Raw genomic sequence first — 22,725 nt, forward strand, 5'->3', positions numbered from 1 at the left:
GACTGGGATAAAAAAAAAAGATTTAATATAAAAAAAAAAATGTTTAGATTGTGAATTTTTTTATTGTCATTTAATATAACCTAGGTGTTTATTTATCACAAGTTTTCAAATTAAATCATATTCAACTTGTATTATAAATCTACATTGTTCAAAAATAATTTGAATAATAAGTAAACACATAATTTAGTTTTTAAAAAGTTTAAGATAATTTTTTTAAATAAATATTAAGACAATAAAATATTGGATTAATTCAGGCCTCACGACTTGACATATTAAACGCGTGACCTGAATTATAAATTATACTCGTTTAAATAATTTTTTAATTAATTTATAAGAGAAAAGTAAATACCACTATATTCATAAACATCCCTTAAATTAGACCAAGAAGTATGATACAAAACTAGTTTTTTTTTTTTATCGTTTTGATATGTTTATATTAAAAATAATTTTTTAAATAAAAAATATTAAAAAAGAAACAACTATTTTTACGCTCGTAGATACCCTCCTAAACCATTCTTCACGAGGTCGTGATGAACCTCTACGGGAAAGTTTGCTCCCTCGAAAACCGAAATGGACTAGAGTTGTGGAAGGGTGGGAACTCACGGGTTGCAGAAGGCTACAGAACAAAGAAAATCTTTTAAAACAATACAAAACCTTTGGGTGTCTAAGTTAAATAAAGATAGAGGAGAAAAGAAAGTTTTAAAAGACTATGATTTTGTAAAGATTAGCTTGAGGAAGAAGAAGAAGATGGAGATGTCCTCTTATTTTAGGGCTCGAGGCATTTTGTACAGCCTTGAACTAATCAAATCTCGAATTAGAGAGGTCACGTGAGTGTGCTGCAGGCAGGCGATTAGTTTAGGACTAGTGGATCGTTTAGTTACTGTAAAAGCTGATTCCGGTAGAGAGAGCTTTGTGTGCTGTATAAAATAACCTCCGAACCAGTCAGAGATCGCCACCTCTTATTCGCAAAAAAGCAACCATTCGTTCAGAGTCGAATATGAATAAGATCATAGAGACCAAAAATCAGAATGTAATATTTTTTCCGGAGGATTTCCCCCTCGGTGACGAGGTACACGGGTTCCTTCACTGGGGTCTGGATGACCTCCAAGTGGGGTGTATTTTGTCCCCAGCCGGATGAGAGATGCCGAGTCATTGCGTGTTCATATTGTCAAGTTTTTTTCTTGTCCAATTTTAGTAAAACCAAGTCAGTTTATATTTGTATTTAATTTTGTCTTAATCACACCAGTAAATACCTGATCTAAATAAATCGAAAAACATTAGATGCTCAGATGATCGAGTGAAATTACAGGGATAGATCAACAGAATAAAATTAAAAATTAATCTTTTTTTTGTTTTCATTAGGAAAGTGGGAATGGAGGGTTTTAATTTGAAATCCGTGGTCTCTTTAGGATGGAGTAGACGTATTCACCACTGAATTCCTCTTGATCACTCTTGAGATCTATCATGATTATCACACGTACATTATCATCCCTAAATTAACTTTAAGAAAAGTGTCGTTGTCTAACAACAAAAAAGCTTTTTAGTATGATATTGTCCTCGATTTAACTTTGAATGGGTGCCCTCGGTCCTAGAGAATTTTGGGCATCATCACGCCTTTCCTCTTTACCTGCAAATAATAGATGAACGGTGTAACTTAATTGGTCATGTTTTAAAGATTTTCAATTTAAATTTTACAAAATTTAAAATCATTGAAGACTTAAATTAATTAAAATAAAATTGTTTTTTAAATAAAATTATAAAATAAATAAAATCATAAATCAACTCGGGTTTTTCACAAAATAATCCCAGAACATCCTTGCCAATACTATAGCCATTTCTCTTGATCATAGATTATCCCCGGAACATCCTTGCCAATTGCTCATATGATTCACGGCCTGGGCCACAATGGGTTGTCGGTCATTCTAATGGGCAAGGTCGGGTTTTTCACGAAGTTAAACCATGTAAATCATTCCTTTACTATTTTTTTAACACAAACACCTCAAATTCTTTAACACAAATACCTCAAATCGGCCAAATTTCAAGTTGACACGTTAGTCCGTCGGTGTTTTATAACACTGCTCTCTTTACACATTGATTGATATTTATGTGATGAAGGCTGTACACATTGAGGGACGGGGGCCCATGGATCCGAGTACATCATTTCTTTTTTTCATTTATTTAAGCGATAGAATTTAGGACCCACCTCAAACAAATAAAAATGCATCCTGACAGCCTCATTTCCTCACCAGTTCCCTTGTCCATTTATATCATACTCTCTCTCTCTCTCTCTCTCTCTCTGTATAATGCTATAATGATTTATTAAAGGCTGTTTGGAAATTATTTTTAAAATATTTTTTATTTAAAAATATATAAAAATAATTTTTTTATTTTAAAAAAAATTATTTTTGATATCAGCGTATCAAAACTGTTTAAAAATACAAAAAAATAACTTAAAGTAAAAAATATAATTTTTTAGACGCAAAAACAAATAATTTATTAGTATATCATTCTGATTCTAATTAGTTCAAACCTACTTACAATATGAAAATGATAAAAGTACCAAAATCGGTACAGGGAATTCTAGTTCCAAAGAATTTCCCAGAAAAACATATGAAAAATCCGATTTTAGTTGACCGATACATAGATCCCCATCCACTAATTTTTAAAATGAAAAAAAAAAAAGAAATCTTCTTCAATTGTAAACTATATTCCAAACAAGGTCATTTAGTTGATTAGCAAGATATTAAAAATCACGGACTGGTTTATTTATTTAATAAGCATATAGGCTGGGAACTGTGCAATCAATTGTTTTCTAAACATATAATATTTACTAAGTTCACGTGCATGTACATGCAATCTTGTCACTCAATAAAATAAAATATGTAAAGTATCAATTAAAGTTAAAACGCTCTCTCTATTTTAAGCTGTGTTGTTGTCTTTGCAGACCGCACATGATAAAATATTACTACAACAACAACAACTAGTTTCGAAGATAAATTTGATATTATATACTTATTTGTCAATCAATAAAATAAAATGTTAAATTTGATTTTATTTTTATTTTTTATTTTAAAAAAATAAAGCAATGATGAAGCAGATAATCTTCCATGATCTACATATATAGTCATTAGCAAGAAAGACTCCATTTATCTCATTTAATCTGTAATCATATAACGCACGATTTAATTCACTAAATTAATAACACTTGAGCTAATTTGATGGGTAGAGAATAAGTGAGTGGCCAATAGAAAATCTTGTGGTGTTTATAAAATAATTATGAGTAGTTATTTATTAAATTTACTTTGAAGAAAAATATAAAGCGAAAATCGAATTTAAAATCTATATGAATATTCTCAATTATATTTAATGTTTTTTCAATCTTGTCTCTCTTGTTGGTGTTTATCTCTTATGAGTAATTATTCTTTAAATATGTTATAATGTTACTCTGATTTATTTAAGGGTGATTATTTTCGGTTTGGTTTTTATCAACAAAAATAATTAAATTGGTTTTTTTTTTGAAAAACAAACCGAAACCGTTTAAACCGACCTGTTTCGGTTCGATTCAGTTATTTTAGAACAAAACCGAGTTTTTTCTGTTTGACTCGGTTTTTTTTGTTCGGTTTTTTCGGTTTCAGGCTTATAAAACCGAAACTAAACCAAACCGGTTGATTTTTTAAAAATTATAATCAATTTCTTTTAATAATATGATTTTTTTATTATTTTTTTTAATTTTTTTGATTTAATTAATTTTTTAATTTTTTTACTCATTCTTTTTTTTTTACTCATTTTTTTACTCATTCTTATTCCTAGATCAAATGGGATAAAGAGGGAACGGATCTTTCCAGAATCTTAAATTGCTGGTTAGCCTGGTTTGGTAGAAGGTATAATCACATCAACATTAATAGGCTGATGCTAAAGTAGCTATAAACACGCAGCCTCTCTTGCCGAAATTAAAACTATTCTGAGCTTGACAAAAGATTTTACTATGCGGTTGTTAACTTGTTACTACACAATTATTTATGTCTTGCGTGGCACTGACAATATTATTGGAAAAAAATATTATTCGTTTGAGGTCAATCTGATGCGATATGCACGCCATGATCAGGATTATAATCAACGCTGGCGGGTCCATCACATTAATTCATCAAACGAGGTGTTTATATCACCTTTTTAAATGCATATACCTCTTCAATGGACATTTAAATGGAAAAACATCTAACTATATATCACCCAGTCAAGTCAGCCTTTGAACCTCTCCTTGATGGAATGATTGCTGGGCAAGAAGCGTCAAAAACACAACAATAATCAAACATTATTTACCCTAATTGATTACACAATTAAACAAACAGTCACAATAAATTAACATCAAAATTTTTATATGAAAAATCTCGATGTGAAAAAATAATAGAACCATAATCTACCTAAAAACCTCTACTATCAATCACAATAATGGGTAAATAAATGTTATTTCTTTATTAAAATTAAAAGTTATAAGATAAATCATCAAAAACAATATATTCTTAGAATACATTTATACTAAAAAAAAAAATTGAAAAATTTTACAAAACTGACAATCATGTTTATGTAAAGAACAAACCAATTTAGACACTTTAATATTTAATCCAACCATACTGAATAAAGAGTTATGTATCCAGAACTTGTTGTTAAAACTTTAATTTGATCCAACGGTAAATCAATTGCCTATAAAAACTTGAACGAAGACTACTCAAGCTACCCTCTTCTTGTTTTTTCTCTTTTGTATATGTCGGCTAACCCACTTAAAAATAAGTCAAAATTAGCTTTTTATACATAGATACTTATATCACCTAAAAGGCTTTGTCCCTCTTTTTTTTAGTTTATATAGGTTATGATCCAAGAGCTTAGGGACTAAACCTAACAATTCTTCCTCTCCTGTCTTCTTATTTGGGGGGCTACACTAAGCCCGCTTACCTTGGTTGTCATATTTAATACATTATTATCAGCATGAATCTTTTTAACAACAAAAATTTTTATTTTCATAGCATCTATAATCCATTGGTATCTAATTTGAATGTGCTTTGATCAAAAATAAAAAGTAGGATGCTTACTAAGATGGATTGCATTCTAACTGTTGTAATGCAACACAAAGTTCTCTTGGACTAGGCTAAGTCCATGTGAGAACTTTGTCATTCATTACACCTTATTCACATTGTCCCATTAAGTAAGAGCAATATATTTATCATTTATAAAGGATAATGCAATATATTTTTGCAATCTTGAATGCCGTGAAACTGCTCCCCCCTACAAACATTGTTATGGCTCATTTTTTACACTTTATTTTTTCATGTATTTTCAAAAATATAAAATATCAAAAATATATCTTTTTATATGATTTTGTCCATTTATAGTCATTTCATTTCATGATTTAGGTTTATACTGAACATACTTACAAGTTTTACATCCATTATTTATAAAACTATTGATAACAACATTTTTTCTAGATTAAAAAAGATCATCATCCTAATATAACTGACCATACACATTTGGGAGGTGAAATGGAAAATCGTCATGTAAAGTGAAATTTGGAATTAATAACTTACAAATGCTAAAAAGATAATAAAACATACTAATAACAAATCGATTATTCAGCAAGAAAACATGGTAATTACCAAGCGATTCCAAATTCCAATCCCTTCCCTTGTTATGTAACAGCACATGTAAAAGTGACAGGAATCGGCCACTGCTTGAACGATTCAACAAAAAAGTGCTCTTTTCAATTCTTGGCAAGCTACTTCTCGAGTCTGAACCAATTCAGGTTGTGGGATCAAAACTTCATCTCTAGCGGGGGGGAGTTACTGTACCTGCATGATGCATCTAGTGGAATTAGACTGTCCTGCCATGCTCATGAGCACACCAGTAAATAGCTCGGTAGGTTCGCACCACTTGCGCGGTGACTGATTTGCAGTCAATATTCCACGATGGAAGGCGCCTGAATCATCCTTCTATTGACCAGATAAACAGAAAATAAACATGATCGTTTTTTGTAGAATAAAAAAAGATGGACGTGACTTGACGACTCTTAAAAAGTTCGAGTTCGTGTATTGCTTGACTTAATCTCAAGACGGGTACTAGTTGGTTGCTGGCGAAAGGATCAACAAATTAGCAAGGCATTTTTATTTTGTTGTGCAAAGGAATACAAACGCGTGTTTGACTATGGTAGATGCGCGCGGCTGACTTTTTCATTAGCAAAAACATTCGTGTTTTTTCCCCCATCCATTTAGACTGTGTTTTAAAAAAATCTTGATTTTTTTTTGTTTTAAAATAATTTTTTTATATTTTTAAATTATTTTGATGTACCGATATTAAAAATAAATTTTAAAAAATAAAAAAATTCATGCATTTACAAGCGAAAAACACTTTGAAAAATAACTTTGAAAAACAATTTAGTATTTGACTAAAAAAAAAAAAACAAGTGTGTGCGGCTCACTCACTTGCGAGTAATAGGTGTCCATGCTCTTTAGATGACGCCTCCTAACATCTAAAAATATCAATATATCATGTCATTGGATGTACCATCAAGTCCTTTTACTTGTGGAGTGGCGCGTGTCAGTATTGGTAGTGTAGTTTGTTTCGGTAGATCTTTTTTTTTCTCCCTTGCTTTTCTCTTTTCTTCCCAAAAAATTACAGTTTAGCTCTCTTGGTTGTTGGTATTTCAACTTCATTCTTCATTATTTTGATTTTTAGTTTTAGTTTTTGTTTTTGATCATTTTATAAAAGTTTTATTTATTTTCAATTTCATCCTTCCATTCTAATTTGATATATATATATTTCTCAATTTAGTCATCATTCTTTTGATTTCTAATTGTTTTTCTTGTTCATTTTATAAAATTTTTATGGGTTTTTAATTTCATTTTTCAATCCAAAAGGGTCATGATTTGGAGAAGTTAACACGGGATGTTTTTTTTTTTAAAAAAAATTTATAATTCTTTTTATTTTTTATCGAATTATTTCAATTTCATGATTTACGTTGCAGGTTTGACGGGATACCCCGGGTTGACTCGATTCTAATTACCGAGATTACAAGTTTATCATGCTAAATTAGATTGACCAAAGTCTTTTTTATGATATTTTTTATCTTATTTTGTTCTTTTTATTTAATGGGTTGTAAATTGAAATATATCGTTTGTTTTCAAACCTTCATAATCACTTTTCTTTGTAAATTGAACCGTGTATGTTTCTTAAAAAAATAAAATACTTACGATACTTGAAAATGATTTTTTAATCAGTCCAGTGCCACGGTGAAGTGCGAGCAAAAGCTAGTACATGACTATTACCTGCTCGTATATGTTTAGCATGGAATAGTCTGCAAGAAATTTGTAAGTTTTTTGTATTGGTACTTAACAGTAACATTATCTTGAAGTCATGCTGTCATCTCTGGACAGGGTGACTTGAGTTACTGGGACGGGTAACAAAGGTTTGATGCCATTTGTAATTTGTATTGTGCCGGCCTAGTAAAGTATATGAAGCGTCCAACTTTCAAAAGGTCCTTACTCCTTATTCAATTATGAGGGAGAGAGTCAAGTTGGAGAAACGGAAAAGGAAAAAGAAAGTGATCAAAACACCAATTTCCAGCATATTATAATGGCGTTATAAAATTCATCTGATAAAACTTAATCTCCCGAGTCAATTGGACATATTTAGGAGTTTAAAGTAGTCGGAAAAAAAAATGTAGATCTTGAGTTTCATTGTATAAATAGTTTTTGAAAATTAATTGGATAATTTATTGGTTAAAAGAGTGTTAAAATAGAGTTGAGGTTGAAAACATTTGAGGCATTTTATGTTAAAATGTCTTAATAAAGCACTTTTAATAGAGAAAATCCAGCTATCATGACTTTTCAGAAATTAACAAGATAAAATGGATGATTCGTTGTCCACTTATAATTATAAATGTCATTTACTTGTATTTATTTTAAAGTGTGATTATCAAAAACCATCTTAATTCAAAAGCTTAAGTTATTAGATTTATGTAATTCTCTAACACATCCCTTCAAATGAAAGCCTTTTAAGTTTAAAACTTATACGGACTCACACTACCTTACACTTAAATTCTGTAAATTAAAATGGAGGTGATGAGATTCGAACTCATGACCGCTTGGTCAATAAGGTTCTGATACCATGTTAAAAATCATCTCAACTTAATATCTTAAGCTATTGGATGAAGCCTCGAGATATAATTTATGTTATTCTCTAACGCATCCCCTCAAGTGAAATTTTTTGGGCTTGAAACTTGCACATGTCCATACTTTTTTGTGTTTAATTTTTATTAAATAGAATAATGGGGTACTTAGATTCGAACTCGTGATCATTTAGTCAACACGGCTTTGATATCATGTTAAAGAATCATCTCAACTTAAAAGCTTAATTAAACTATTAGGTTAAGGCTGTAAAATATCCCTTCACATATTCACATTATTTTAAGTTTAATTTATATCAAATAAAATGAAGATGGTGAGATATGAACTCATAATTATTTAGTCAATAAAACTTTAATACCATATTAAAAACTATTTTAATTTTAAATTTAAATTATTCGACAAACAAAATATGAAATATATAATTCTCCATTTACTATAGAGTAGGCATGCGTGACCTTGATGGGAATAGCATGTTTCCTATTTAAATACTATTACTTAATCTTAAGATTACCAAACTAACCTTGTTTCTGGTTTTTAGATAGAAAAACTAACCTCGTTCTTGATTCTTTGTTTTTTTAATTCAGATATGGACTCCAATGAAGCAATCTGAGGTTGTGAATAATATTTTTTCCCTATGTTTTCTATAATTAATATTTATTTATTGTTATTTCCTCTTTTATTTCGTAAAGATAGAATCCTACTTAATATTATACATGTTACCAAATATCATCTTATATTTATTTATTTTTCATTTTAAAAAATAGCAAAATCATATAATCGGCTATGCCTATGCTTATCAGAAACCTAACGAGTAAGGCCACCTTAAATTCAGTGGTAAACCGTCTTTAATTCCTGGGTTAAACGACACCACGTACCTAATAGCTACACACAATAATTGCAAAGGTTGAACACAAGAATGTCCACGTCGAACCTGATAGAAGGTGTTGAGCGAACAATAAAGGTTTCGCAGTCAAGAAAATTCAGTCGATATTGCACTGCTCCTTTAGGTAAGTTGAGGAATTTAGATTTGACCTGTGAAGTGGCTCGGTTATTTGATCACCGCCCTGATATGCTTGTGGTTGTCAACTATTGACTTTTACTTTTTCTTTGGATAAACGACAATTCTGTTATATTTTCAATTATAATATACATGTTTGGTTTAACATTAATTGGTTGATTTCGTAATTCTATTTGCTACTTCTTTTATTTTAACATTAACTATTCAATACTATTCACGTTTACCGATGTATACGACTTTCATTTCGTAGGGATTTCAGGCGCTTGGCAGTGTCTTTACTATTATTTTCATATGTTTTTTAAAAGTATTTTTGGCTTGAAAAGTTATTATATTAGTATTTTTTAATAATTTAGATGTGTTGATATTAAAAATAAAAAAAATCTAAAAATAATTATTTTAATATTTTTTCAGGTTAAAAGTTATTTTAAAAAATAAAGTGCACCACAATCTCAAACACTTCAAGTATTAACTTTGTTTATGCATTCAAAAATCTTAAATCAATTGAAATTGAAAGTAATGACTTTGATAATTTAAGAAATGAAAGATTGAAAATTAAACATATATTCCAATTGAAGTTCACAACAAGAAAATTAGAAAACACCAACAAAATATTTCTTTGACGAGTAAACACTATTATGTCAGCCATTTACATTGCCAATAGAATTACCGATAAAAATACATCTTCGAGAAAAGTTTTGTTAAGGATATGCTATCTGGCAGCGTTTCCATTGGCATTACAAATTATTGACGAAGAGACCGATAAAATATTGACGCCAAAGAAATGAAATGCACCAACTAGGATTGTGTGTCCAAAGGCCTTTTAGTCTTTTCATTCTAGTTTTCTTGTTATTACTAGGTTCACCAACGGTAATTTCATCGTTTTATATCGATTTAATATTATTTGAATAGAAAAAGTGGCTAGCACGTATGGCGCACACGCCAACACATGGAAGGCATCTGCGCACTTCAGGCGGCACCTCTTAGTGGAAAAAAAATGCTTTTCCACCGTGTTGTTGGATGTGTCGTTGTGTTTTTTTCCTATTGGTGCGGCACATGTCGATGGTGGTGAGGCGGTTTATCGTCGATGAGGCTTCGTTTTTTTTTTCTTTTTTCTCTCCACCCTTGAAGATTACAAGTTGGTCCTCTTTATTATTGATATTTCAACTTTAGTCTTTATTCTTTTAATTTATGATTGTTGTTTTTTGGTCCTTTTATGAATGTTTTATTTGTTTAAAATTTCATCATTCAATCCCAATTTGTCATATGCTATATTGTTTTTTCAATTTAACCCTTATTCTTTTGATTTTTTTAATTTTTTTCCTTTATCCTTTTGTAAAAATTTTATTGGTTTTCAATTTCATCATTCAATTCAAACTTACGATATATTATATTTTTCAATTTGATCCTCATTCTTTTGATTTTTTTTATCCTTTTGTTCAAGTTTCTTTTCTTTTCAGTTTCACCCTTCGATTGGAAATTTATAGTTTTCCTATGATTTATTTTTTATTTTGATTTTTATCCTTATTCTTTTAATCGCTATTTTTTAAAATATTTCTGGATACTTTTTTTTTTATTTTAGATCATTTGTATGATTGTTTTTTTTTATTTCATCCTTTAACACTTGATTTGTTAGGGATTGAGTTTCCTGATTTTTTCATGTAAGGTGCATCCGGTTTAATGACTCGGGTCACAGGTTTGAATAAGAGTTGCAATGGGTACCCATGGGTCGGGTTTCTTGATATTCATATTTTATATCCTATCCATTACCTATTGGGTAATAAATTTAGATATTCATACACTATTAATTAGGTTTTAGAATATCCATTATCTGACTATTATTTATGATTCAATAAAAGATAAAATAGTTAGTATGTGTGTGTGTGTGTGTGTTTTATGTCAGTATTGAGATATGTATGTATCATACTATATTTTTTAAAAAATTAAATATTCTACAAATATATCAATATAATATAAATATATATATTTCAGTTAGGTTCGAGCGGATTTTGGGTTAAGTTTGACAATATTCATATCTTACTCATCACTCACCGAGTAAGATAAGTATCCAAAAAACACCTATTTATTTGGGTCAGGTTGGGTTGGTATCCATCATATTTGAATTAAACTGTCATCCCTAGGTATGAAAAGTTAACAAGGGTTGATATTTTTTTTGTTTATTTTCTTTTTTGATTTCATCATTCAACATTAGTTTTTTTAGGAGAATTTGACTTTGTTGTTTTCTTTGATTTCTTTTCTATCGAGTTGTCTCGACTTCATGACTTGAGACACAGGTTTGGCAGGTTAACTTGGACCGGCTCACTTTTTATTGCCCAAGTCACATAGAAATCATGCTAACTCAGGTTGACTCGCACTATTTTTTTATCAATTTTTTAATTTAATTTTATCCTTTCATATGTAATTGGCTAAAAATTGAATACCATTATTTTTCTGCTATTGGAAAAAAGTTTCTTCCCATGTTATTGTGTTTTTTTTTGGTTTACTATCTTTGTCTAATTTTTTTCATTTGATTCAAATAAAAAGTTAGCTTATTTGACCAGTTAAAGCTAAAACTTGAATAATTGAGTTTTTTTTTCTTTGAAATGCATTTGCAGCACCTAAATATTGCTTTCTACGAGAAGAAATTAATATAAATCCTCGGCATAGCACAGGCTCACTATAGTTTTTGTCTAGAATTCATTATATTATTTCTTTGTTTTTTTTTTTGCTGTCAAAATATAAATATAACAGTAATTTGATTTTTCATAAAAAAATCATAATCTTTTTGCTATGAATAATTTAAGTACATAAAACCCACCATGTGGTGTAGATTCCCCATCTAGTGAACAACAAAATCATTTTAGCCGCGCTTTGTTGTGGGTTGAATTAGTTTACTACATGTAAACCTATTAATTCAATTTATAACTTCATCAAATTCAACTAGTTCAAACCTATAATACATAGTTTTTAAACATAAAAAAAATCTAAGTCATTGCTAATGTTTTTTTTTCTAGTAGAAAAAAAATAAACTATATGGTAATTGATCCAACATGACTCAATCACTTTTGTGGGTCAAAAGACAACCTGGATGACAAGTAAAAACATAATTTGACTAAAAAAATATTTAAGATGAGATTTGTTGTAATAAATATTGAGATGATAATATATTGGATCAACTCAATTTAACCCGTCAATTTGCATACAAAGTTACCCAGGTTAACATGTTAAAACCGCAACTCGAGTTATGAGATATGAATAACCCAATAAAAAGAATTGAAACAAATTATGAAATCCAATTCTCAATCAACCCAATTTTGAAAGATAAAATTGAAAAAATATAATTACATAAAGGATACAAAAAACAACCCGAGTTAATCATGATTAATCCATCAAACTTATAACCCGAGTTATGAGATAAAGATAACATCATAGAAAATAGGCTGAAACAAATCACAAAGCTTAATTCTCAATCAACCCAATATTAAATGATGAAATTGACTAAAAAAAGTTAATTAGAAAAAAAAGTCGAGCCAGTCGGGTTAATCTGTCATACTCATGGTCTAGGTAATGTGTATGAAATAACTTTATAAAAAGTAAATTAAAAAAAATATAAAGCACAATCCTTGATAAATATAAAATTGAGAAATAAATTAAAATTAAAAAATATAAATTAAAAAATATTATTTCAATAAAAAGTATAATGCGAGGAAGAGTAAAATAAAAATCCATCCTTCTTAAGGCTTTTCGTTAATGATAATATTTTAAAAATAAAATTTCATTTTCTTTTCTACCTCGCCTAGTCAGATTGGAATTAAATTGTTTTGAAACCTGCCATGTCATCATTTCGACCTTTAACATTTTTCATTCCCTTTAATCCAAAACCTTACAAATAAAATCCATTCTCATTTCCGGCCCTTCATTCTCCATAACTAATCAGCAAAGGAAGTCGGCAAAATATTGGACGCAAAAATACACTGTAACTCCTAAATTCACAACAAATTTTGATTTTCTAAACTTCCATCTTGTTACGGCATCCGTTTTGAATAAAATAAATAACAAAATTCTAAGGACATTAAATAAATTTTGAACCATTCAGATCTTTATGACAAATAATAATAATAATAAATAAATAAAAATTGCAAAACACATTCTAATTCATAGATTCAAAACTACGGTCATCACCCAATTTGTCTTGTATTGAAGAGAGGGAGAGGTTTTTATTTTTTCTATAAAAAAAATATGATAATAAACGGTCAAAGGTACATCTTAACCGATTCACCCATGCGGCGCATGCTAGCAACATTACATGTAGACGTTAAAGCTCTGATGATGGCTGTTGGAGCCTATAAAAAGGTGCATCCGTTGTGAAGCACTTGCCTTGCTTGAAACCATTCAGAAACAACTAACAGTTAGGCATAGCCAGCGAAGCCCTTGTTCTTTTCCTGCCCGAGCGAGAGAAAAGAAACATTGAAAAAAAATGGCGGATCAGTGCATGCTAGGATGGATTTTAGCTACTTTGTTTGTTCTCTTCGCTATCTATTGTTTGGTAATTAAGAAGAAGGAACGGGGTACTAAAAAGGATTTGCTAGAATCGAGAAGTGAGTCCGTTAATTGCACAGCCACCACCAATGAAGAATGCAGATCCGGTAACGTTTCCGATGCCGACGTTATCATTGTCGGCGCCGGTGTTGCTGGCGCCGCTCTTGCTCATACTCTTGGCAAGGTATTTTCTTTTCCTGCATATTCTCGGCAATTAAACGGAGAGAAACAAACTTTCATTTATTTTCCGTTGGTTAAGCGATTATTCGAAAACCTGAAAACTTTTTTTTTTTTTCTAATTTGGCTAATTGTATAAAAGAGACGCACCTCAAATCATTAATTTAATTTTCTAATGGAATAGGAAGCCTTTTAGTTGCAGCGCGTGCTTGAAAAACTTTGAGGATTGATTGGAAGAGTTAGTTTATTTTTGGAATTATACGACACCGAATGGCGCGTTCAGGATTTGATGATTCTTTTGTGTTTATTTTGAATTTATACAGTCCTTTTGTTCTTGTGATCTTACACACTTCTTTTATTCCATGGAGGCCACCCTTTGATATTTCCATCAAACACAGATTAAAGTATTTGCAGACCTATAACAGTAAGGAATCTTTTGTCAAACACGTGCTTTCCCAACATGAAGTAGCCGTCCAAGGATTTTTTCTGAAAATGTTTTTGTTAAACGTTCAAGATTTTGATGAACGCAGCCAGCTGTCGTTAATGCTTTTTTTTTATAAAAAAAACTCTTCCATCTCTTTCATGGAGTTGGTTGAGAATTGATAATAAGATGAATTAAAGCGGGGATCAATCTGTAGAGATGACCTGGCTTTTATGTTTTATCTTATGGAACACGCATGAATATGTTTTTTTTTTTTTTTAAATAATAATTATGCGATAACTGGCACTGAACATGTTCTTATAATGAGAGGATCTGTCATCTTTCAATTAATTAGTTGTCAACTTGTATCTGTTGTAGCTGCTATACTTTTGTTTCTTTCTAATTATCGTTGTCAGCTAGCGGAATAAGAAATCGACTGCACCAATGAAATCCATCTTTCTACTACCCAAAATCGTGATTCCCAGATTGAAAATCTATCTTTCTATATTTTAATCAAAACAGTATTTATTTGTAAGGGTTCACTCTTGTTCATGATCCTAATAGATGGCTACTGGTAATATTCTCCAATCACTAAAGAAATCTTGTCATACAGTTATTAAAATTGAGGACCTACCGTATTTCGGTTTCGTCTTGGAAAATATGTTCTCATTCAAGCTTTGCCTCTTGTTTTATTCTGATTAGTTTGCACCGTGATCTAACATAGACTTTCTTCTTGAATCGACATGAGATCATATCTTTTAGAATGAACACATATATATCCTATCTGCGAGTTATTCCAATAGCCAATTCACTGCATGTATTAATTAAACGCAGGATGGACGTCGAGTGCGCGTCATTGAAAGAGACCTGACTGAGCCCGATAGGATTGTTGGTGAATTGCTACAGCCAGGGGGTTACTTAAAGTTAATTGAGTTGGGACTTGAAGGTGCGTGTGATGAATTTCACAATTACCTGCAAAGTTTTGTAATTCTACAAGTTTGTATTAATTGATACCATTTGCTGACACTCAATCATGGGAGAGCTTAGTTGCTAAATATATAGCTAAACTTTTTTTCTCACTGCAGATTGTGTAGAGAAAATTGATGCTCAGAAGGTGTTTGGTTATGCTCTTTTCAAGGATGGAATGCATACTCGACTCTCTTATCCCTTGGAAAAGTTTCACTCAGATGTAGCCGGAAGGAGCTTTCACAATGGGCGTTTCATACAGAGGATGCGGGAAAAAGCTGTGTCCCTCCCCAAGTATGTCTTTTCTTCCATTGTAAATCTATGCATGTGCCAATTCCCTTTTGAAAATTTAAATGGTTCTTAAAATTATTCATAAAATTGCTTCTAAGTGTTTGTGCATCATTCTTTTCATTGTACCTGGATCCAATTAATATGGTTGACATCTTCAGGTATGCGGTGAGTGTCCAAGGTCATCTGATTGTCTGCTGTGTGCATGTTTTAATTTTTAGACGCTGATCTTGAGAATATATTTTATACCAGTTTAATATACCAACATAATATCTAGAAGCCTTTCTTTTTGTTTGCTGTTAGTTATATTTTCATTTTCAATTTTACTAGTGTACATTTGGAGCAAGGAACTGTGACTTCTCTGCTCGAAGAGAAAGGGACAATTAGAGGCGTGCAGTACAAAACAAAAGATGGGCAAGAGCTGACGGCATTTGCTCCTCTGACTATTGTTTGTGATGGCTGTTTCTCAAACCTGCGCCGCTCCCTTTGCGACCCTAAGGTGAGAACCCTTGATATTGTTGGATGGTAGCACTTGTAGTATCAAGCCTAAGACAACCAATTCAACAGAAATTTTTTCTCGCTACTTGCCTGTATTACAAAATGAAGTACTTCCTAGAAATTAAAATGCACCTCTAATTATCTTGCGCAGGTGGATGTGCCCTCATGTTTTGTTGGTATGATCCTGGAGAATTGCCAACTTCCATGTGCAAATCATGGGCATGTTATATTAGGGGATCCATCTCCAATTTTGATGTATCCTATTAGCAGCACGGAGACTCGCTGTCTGGTTGATATTCCTGGTCAGAAGGTTCCTTCCATTTCAAGTGGTGAAATGGCAAAATATTTGAAGACTCTGGTAGCACCTCAGGTATGTTGTAATCTTCAACGCATTTTCAGCTCCTTGTTTGGCCTTTATTCATCTCTATTTATGTTTAATGATGTCTTCAGCTGACATTCTGACATATCTGTTTTGCAGCTTCCCCCGGAAGTTTATGATGCCTTTCTAGCTGCAGTTGATAAAGGAAACATTAGGACAATGCCAAACAGAAGCATGCCAGCTGCTCCTTATCCTACTCCCGGTGCATTGTTGATGGGCGATGCATTCAATATGCGGCATCCTCTAACTGGGGGAGGGATGACTGTTGCGTTGTCCGACATTGTTGTGCTACGGAATCTTCTCAGGCCTTTGCGTGACCTTAATGATTCCCCTAACCTCTGCAAATACCTTGAATCTTTCTACACCTTGCGTAAGGTAAGTTGTATCTCTGGTGTTATGCTTGTCTGTTCTTGCTGTTCACTTGCTGGTTGCACAGATTTTGGAAAATCTTTGGGAAAGAAAAAGGTTCTCTGCTTCTGAACAATAACAGGATTCAGAGCCTACTCTTAGTAGAGTTTTCTTCATGAAGAAGATGCCTTCATAGTACTGCTGCTAAACTCAGATTATCCCATGTTTTTGCAGCCTGTAGCATCCACAATCAATACACTGGCAGGTGCACTTTACAAGGTCTTCTGTGCTTCACCTGATGAAGCAAGGAAGGAAATGCGCCAGGCATGCTTTGATTATTTAAGTCTTGGAGGTGTATGTTCAGAAGGACCAGTGTCTCTGCTCTCAGGTTTGAACCCCCGTCCGTTGAGCTTGGTTGCCCACTTCTTTGCAGTTGCTATATATGGTGTTGGTCGTTTGTTACTGCCATTCCCTTCACCTAAACGCATCTGGATTGGAGCTAGATTGATTTCAGTGCGTATCTACCCCTCTCTGTACTCTTTCTGCTGCCATTTCAATTTATTATTGTTGTTGTTATCACAATTTCATGCAATTTTGTTTTTTTTCCCCTTCCCGAACACTGAAGGATCGAATTACTGTTCTGCAGAGTGCATCGGGAATTATCTTCCCCATCATTAGGTCAGAAGGAGTTAGACAAATGTTCTTCCCTGCAACTGTTCCTGCATATTACAGATCTCCTCCAGTCATGTGAGACTGATTTGACAAGACGCCAGGAGATAGCAAATTTTTCTTATGCCGGTCAAATTGAGCCACTTGTGTCCCAACTCCTCCTTCCCCTTGTTCAAAGTCGACTGGGTGAGGTTGAATGCTTCAACGAATCACTGTGCATTAGTATACATTTTTTTTGTTCCTAGGATCTTTATACATCTTCAACTCTTGACATCAATATATAATATCCACTTTCAAGCCGTCGGGTTTTAATCCCTGCAACTCACGTCATTATTTATGTTCCTATATCTATTTTCAATACACCTCTCCTGGACAAAATCAACTCTGCAACTTCATCCTGCGCGCGTCCCCTCTAATCATCAATACGATAATCCTATTAGAAGAATAAGATGTTTGAATTGGGAAATGGGCGCCCCGTTAGGAAAGTATTATATTGGAAAGAAAAAGGAAAAGGGAAGGGAAAGAAAAGAAAACAATCGGTTCAAAGATCTGGTCTTCGAAGCTAGCTTTTGTAGACTTCGTTGGCTGCTGAATCTCAAAATGTCACCAAAGGCCTTATTCCTAATAAACTCCAATGTCCGTGGTGAGGAACAATATTATTAATTCATACATTTTAAAGCCATTTGGATCTTCATCTTAATCTACAACCTTTAGAACATAAGGCAAGGCAAGCATGATGCTCTTGTCTTTATTCAGGACATTTCATCGACCTGCACTGCTGGTAAGGCTCACTGTAAAAAACGAAGACAAGGAAAGACGGGAAGAAAATAAAAGAGCACGCAGGAAGCCCCCCCGACGGCTTTGTCCCGCTCTTGACACAAATCTGCGACTCGTAAAATGACACAACACACTTTGATCCCTTAGTTATAAAATTGTATAGTTGAATTCTTATTTGATCAAATTGGAAAAACAAGTAGCAAAAACAACAACAACAACAACAAAATCATGTTAAGCGGTAATGCATATAGTATTCCTTGTATATCATCTAGATTTAAACTTATAAATAGAGTTTGGTTACTATACCGGGATAAAAAAACAGTAACAATAATGACAAAGAAGACTACAAAAAAAAAAAAAAACAAAAATAGAATTGTGTTTGGTAGTGATGTACAATATAAAGTGATTGTCTCTATATCCTCTTTGTTTACGATGAACATGATATAATAAAATAAAAAAATATATTTTACTCTTAATATATATTGTTATCAAACTTTAGTGTATATTGAGTGTTAAAATTAATAATACTATAATAATTATATTTACAAAACCAAGATTGACATGGCGGGTTAACCCGAGACCTGAAATGGTTCGAATTTAAAAAAAATGAGAAAAAACTGACTCGACCCAGCCCGGTAAAAACCCCAAGTCAACTCAGGATAAAACACTGGTTAAAAACCCATTGACTTTTTTAAAAAGAATTCTGGTCAAAACAAGGTTGCTTTAATTATTTTAAAAAATGGGTCAACCGGGTTGACCATCCCGATCCATGACTTAGACCTTGTCTTGGGTCGACTTCTAAGTCGGGTTTTAAAATTATGATAAAAATTATTTTTATTTATACATTGACAAGAGTCAACTTGTGTTAATCATCCCAACCCGTGACTTAGGCCTTATCCCAGTCGACCTCCGATGAATAAAAAAAGTAGGGAAACAGAAAGTTGGTTTTCCTCACAAAAATTAAAGGATAGACAAAAATACAAACATTTTACCTTGGCTTTCCTTTTCATTTTATATATTTCCCTTGTATTTATCTCCAAGATTCAATATGGTAATTAAGTACATATGATTCGCATTCATACAAATACAACTGATCTATTTAAAATTTGACTGAAAAAGAAATAATGATAAAATACAATATCTCCTTGAGGTATTATAAAATTACAGAAACTCTCTTAAAGATTAATTACTATGTAAATAATAGTTAAAATAAGTGATTTAAAAATAGAAGATATTAATTATAAATTAAATTTAAAAAACAAAACAAATCAAAATTAAAAAAAAAATCAGATGTTGTTGAGTTTGGAAAGCCAAGGCCACAAGCTTGGCCTAAAAAAAAAGACTAGGCTCGTGTTCCTAGTTTTCTTTTATTTTTAGAAAAAATGTCTTCCAACCAATTCCTTTAAGAAAAAAATATTGGACAACATAGTGTTTATCTAGGCAGGCGACATGTCATCTACGAATTATAATTTTTGGTCATCTTTGATGACTAGAAAAGTGGATTATGAGTTTTTAGATCTCAAAAACCTAATTTTTGACTTGGTTTAATCCTATATCTTTCAATTTTTTTAACATCTACTTCATAAAATCAATCTTTAATTTAACCTAGAAATATTATATGACATTGGATAAGTAAAAATATGTAGATTGAAATAGATCCCAATTCATGAAACAATGTTAACATACCTTGCAATTATGAAATTGCCAAGAAATTAAGTTCAATGACCAAAGTGCAGAAAAAATTTAGAAATATAAAAAGAGAAAATTGATCATGAACAATGATGTAAACTGTGAAATGTGAGGGAATGAACAACTTATCCAGTGTTTTGCCCATCTCTTTTAGTTTAAACTAGATATGTGCTCATGCTACACTGCATGTCACAAAAAAAAATTGAACTAAAAAAAATATCCACTTAAGTTTCATGGCCTAACCCTTAAAAAAATCCGAACAAGAAATAAAAGAATATATACCCGTAACAATTTTTTATAACTAAAAAATGAACTAAAATTCTAAGATGACATAATTTTATTTTTAAAATATTGATATGACAACATATTGAATCGATCCGGGTTTTGCGGCCTAACCCTTCAAACCCGTGACTTGGGTAATAGACTCTAACATGTTAATTTTTTTAGATTATTGTTTTTATTTAATTATATAATACGTGAGTTGAGTGATGGACTTAACTTGTTTTAATAGCTTTTTTATTTTTTAAATTATTTTTTATTTAATTATATGATAAAAAAATAGACGTTTGTAAATTTGAGCACCAACTAAATATCAAGGAGTTTATTTTAAACGGTTATAAACTCACAAATATCAAATTAAAACAAATTACATAGCCCAATTCAAAACAAACAAATTATTAAAACATGAAATTGAAAAAAAAACAAGAAAAATAAATGCAAATGGAAAATAATAATAATAATAATAATAATTCAAATGAAAATGAAAATCGAGCAACTGCCTTTTAGGGGTAAAAAACTCATTTTGACCTATGTTTTCATCAATAAACACCTAAGAAACATTGTAAGGAATTTAAAAAACTCATTCTTGGTATAAAATCACCATTTAATCAGTTAAAAAAGAAGGGAATCAACTTGATTTAAAAACAAATTCCAAAGCCTAATCTGATTTTTTAGGCAAGATAAATGGCAAAAAAAACCCTAAATGAAATTCCTTCCATCAAATGAAACCCATTGCACTAGGAACAATGAATTTTGTCGTTGAAAAGTATCATTTTTTAAACTTTCTCTCTCTCATCATAATACAGCCACTCTCTCAAGTTTAGGGATTAAAACATGAAAAAAATAAAGTTTTGCATCGGAATGTAAAAAACTTATAAAAGAGAGATTAAAATCGAAAGAAAATTGAAAAAAAAACTCCAGGGCCTAAGAATGCTAAGAACATGTCTTAGCTACGATAACAAAAAAACAACATGGGATTTTGATCAATTACCAACACAAACCTTAAAAAAAATAAAAATTGGAAGGATCTAATAAAAAAAACTTAAGTGACAAAAAAAACAAAGGATGAAAAGAAACTCATGATACAATTATAATCCACTGAGTGAACAGGAAACTCTTAAATGTTTCAGTCTTCTTTGTAATTGTAATTTTTAATCACGATATAGTGTGAAAAAGATGTTCTGTCAGTCGTTAAGAATTCTTCCAATATTGGAATTTGGAGTATTTTCCAGATATTTTATCTTATTTAGTAAAACGGCAACAAACAATATAATTTGTTTTGTACTCCTACCATGTATTTTCATATTAAAACTTTTCATTTTTTTATTCTCAATTTTCATATATAGGGCTCCTCACCAGCTAAACAACTCCAAAAAGGGGTCTGCGATTACCAAAAAAAAAAGGAATCTATACTTGGAGTTTGATTTTTTCTTCTGTTTTTTTTTTTATTGATCGAATCTATGGTCTCTCTAGACATTAAAAAATGAATGTGTTTTCAAAGTTTCAAAAAAAGAACAGTTTCCCTGATTTAAAGATGCTCAGTACTGAAAATTGCTGAGACGTCAGCTTAAAGCTCAGTAATTACAAAACCATAATAATTTAGATTGTAATTTCATGAATAGTAGCAAGGAAAGGTGTTAAGAATTCATGAGCCCTAATAAAGGCTATAGGGCTAGAGTTAGAATATCATATGACAAAGAAATTGTGAATATTTTTCTATACGGTGATGGGTTGTTTACGACAAGGAAGTAATCCTAGTAATATTAAACATTGTCGTCAGAGCCATAATATTAAACATTGTCGTCGGGGCCATCTAATAAAATTACTAAATCACCATTTAACTAGTGTGAAAGGGTTTTGGTAATTTAATAAACATGCGTGAGCATTGCATGCATCAGCGGCGGCTGGCGCCTTCATATTTAAAGTTATGATTAGAATGGTAGCAGTGATGACTGTTTAGAGTATTTTTTAGATTAAAATATATTAAAATAAAGTTTTTTTATTTTATAAAAATGATTTTTAATAGTATATCAAAACGATTTAAAAATATATATATATAAAAAAATTATCTTAAATAAAAAAATTCAAAAATTTTGAAAACACGGTTTGCACCGCGTTCCCAAACATTTTCCTAGAGCAGCGCGTGTTGTTTATGAATTTTTGTTTTGACACTGACATTTTTTTTAATTTTCTCTTATCTTTTTAATTTACACGTTAAGCCATTCAATTTTCCAAAAGAGTCATTCAATTTATTTTTCTTTATATTTGATATTTGTTTTTTTATTTGTTTTATTTAAATTAATTTATAAAATTATTATTCTTTAATTTTATTATTCTTTAATTTTTTCAAATATTATATTTGTTCCCTATTCTTTTAAATGCTAGTTTTGTTTTTATCATTTTCTTGATTTATTTTATTTTTTAATTTCATCCCTTATTGTTTTTATTTAATTTTATTTTTATACCATATTTGATTCCCATTCTTTTGATTGTTTTTTTTTTGTTT

At 31.1% G+C, this 22,725-nt stretch overlaps 1 protein-coding gene across 1 annotated transcript; it reads left to right on the plus strand.

Annotated features, from left to right (window-relative positions):
* The first annotated feature begins 13,550 nt into the window (after positions 1-13,550).
* LOC18096264 (squalene monooxygenase SE1) lies at positions 13,551-17,795 on the plus strand. The gene is made up of 8 exons (XM_006386402.3): positions 13,551-13,912; positions 15,161-15,272; positions 15,412-15,586; positions 15,911-16,079; positions 16,230-16,448; positions 16,557-16,832; positions 17,040-17,318; positions 17,452-17,795. The coding sequence occupies exons 1-8, from the start codon at positions 13,667-13,669 to the stop codon at positions 17,554-17,556; spliced, it is 1,581 nt and encodes a 526-aa protein (XP_006386464.1). The 5' UTR covers positions 13,551-13,666; the 3' UTR covers positions 17,557-17,795.
* The last annotated feature ends 4,930 nt before the right edge of the window (positions 17,796-22,725 follow it).

The sequence above is a fragment of the Populus trichocarpa genome, chromosome 2 (assembly GCF_000002775.5).
Source record: "Populus trichocarpa isolate Nisqually-1 chromosome 2, P.trichocarpa_v4.1, whole genome shotgun sequence".
In the NCBI taxonomy this organism is placed as follows: domain Eukaryota; kingdom Viridiplantae; phylum Streptophyta; class Magnoliopsida; order Malpighiales; family Salicaceae; genus Populus; species Populus trichocarpa.